We start from the raw sequence: 1,885 nt of genomic DNA on the forward strand, positions 1-1,885 counted from the left end.
CGGTGGAGCCTGAACCTGAAGCTCAGCACGAAGAGCTCTATTCTGTGCAGGACATCTTTGAGGAGGAGTACCTTGAGCAGGATGTAGAAAACGTTTCCATTGGCTTGCAGACAGAGTCCAGGCCAAACCAAGGGCTGCCCATCATCCAGAGCCCACCCCCATCCCCAGCTCACAGGGACTCAGCCTATATTTCTGGCTCACCCCTTGGCTCTCATCAGGTCTTTGATTTCAGGTCCAATAGCTCCGTGGGTTCGCCAACCAGGCAAGGGTACCAGTCCACATCTCCTGCTCTGTCTCCTACGCACCAAAACTCACATTACAGACCCAGTCCTCCACACACGTCCCCTGCTCACCAGGGCTCCTCCTACCGCTTCAGCCCACCTCCTGTTGGAAGTCAAGGGAAAGAATATCAAAGCCCACCACCTTCTCCTCTTCGCAGAGGTCCTCAGTATCGTGCCAGCCCCCCAGCAGAAAGCATGAGCGTTTACAGGTCACAGTCTGGTTCCCCAGTTCGTTATCAGCAAGAACCCAGCGGGGTCAACCAGCTCCCTGGTAGACCGAAGTCTCCGTTATCCAAGATGACGCAGAGATCTTTCCAGATGCCCCAGCTCCCCGTGGCCGTGCCGCAGCAGGGGCTGAGGCTGCAGCCCGCCAAGGCACAGATCGTGAGGAGCAACCAGCCCAGCTCAGCCGTCCATTCCAGTACTGTAATCCCAACCGGTGCTTACAGCCAGGTAGCCCACTCGATGGCCAGCAAGTACCAGTCATCGTCAGGGGAAATGGGGGTTAGCCAGAGCAGGTTGGTGTACCAGGGCTCCATCGGGGGCATCGTTGGTGACAGCAGGCCAGTGCAGCACGTTCAGGCGAGCCTCAGCGCGGGAGCGATCTGTCAGCATGGAGGGCTGGCCAAAGAAGACCTTCCACAGAGACCATCCTCAGCATACAGGGGGGGGATGAGATACAGCCAGACGCCCCAGATAGGGCGAAGCCAGTCCGCTTCCTACTATCCAGTGTGTCACTCAAAGCTTGACCTGGAACGTTCTTCCCTCCCCGCCAACCAGCTGGGCTCTCCGGATGTGTCTCATCTCATAAGAAGACCCATCACAGTTAATCCCAGTGAAATCAAGCCTCACCCACCGACTCCAAGGCCCCTGCTCCACTCTCAGAGCGTTGGCCTCCGCTTCTCTCCCTCCAGCAATAGCATCTCCTCCACCTCCAACCTGACTCCCAACTTCCGCCCTTCCGCTTCAATTCAGCAAATGGAGATCCCTCTCAAGCCAGCTTACGACAGGTCGTGTGATGAACTCTCACCAGTCTCTCCCACTCAGGGGGGTTATCCCAGTGAGCCAGCCCGTTCCCGGACCACGCCGTTCATGGGAATCATAGATAAAACCGCTCGGACTCAGCAGTACCCCCATCTCCATCAGCAGAGCCGGACCTGGGCTGTGTCATCAGTGGACACTGTCATTAGTCCTACGTCTCCTGGCAATCTCCCCCAGCCGGAATCATTTAGCCCGCCTTCTTCAATCAGCAACATTGCCTTTTATAACAAAACCAACAATGCACAGAATGGCCATTTGCTAGAGGAAGACTATTACAGCCCCCATGGGATGCTGGCCAATGGGTCCCGGGGAGACCTCCTGGAGAGAGTCACCCAAGAAAACAAGGTGGCAGGGGCGCTGCCAGTGGCGCAGGCCTACCAGGACAACCTGTACAGGCAGCTCTCCAGGGACTCCAGGCAAGGGCAGACATCCCCAATCAAACCAAAGAGACCATTTGTGGAGTCTAATGTGTAAAAGACGCTTGTTGGAGTAAGACCCTCATGTTTTCAGCACACACACTTCCAAGCTTGATTTCCATGCATATTATTATTATTATATTATTA

General features: G+C 55.6%; 1 protein-coding gene across 1 annotated transcript in view; it reads left to right on the forward strand.

Annotated features, from left to right (window-relative positions):
• Nucleotides 1–1,796, forward strand: part of TANC2 (tetratricopeptide repeat, ankyrin repeat and coiled-coil containing 2) — a gene marked incomplete at its 5' end in the record, with an annotated part of 99,891 nt that extends 98,095 nt beyond the window's left edge. The window contains one exon of the mRNA XM_010018652.1: nucleotides 1–1,796. This exon is cut by the window's left edge and continues 158 nt beyond it. Coding sequence (XP_010016954.1) covers nucleotides 1–1,796 — 1,796 coding nt within the window.
• Between the last annotated feature and the right edge of the window lie 89 nt (nucleotides 1,797–1,885).

Source organism: Nestor notabilis, unplaced genomic scaffold, assembly GCF_000696875.1.
Source record: "Nestor notabilis isolate BGI_N333 unplaced genomic scaffold, ASM69687v1 scaffold5827, whole genome shotgun sequence".
NCBI classification, from domain to species: domain Eukaryota; kingdom Metazoa; phylum Chordata; class Aves; order Psittaciformes; family Psittacidae; genus Nestor; species Nestor notabilis.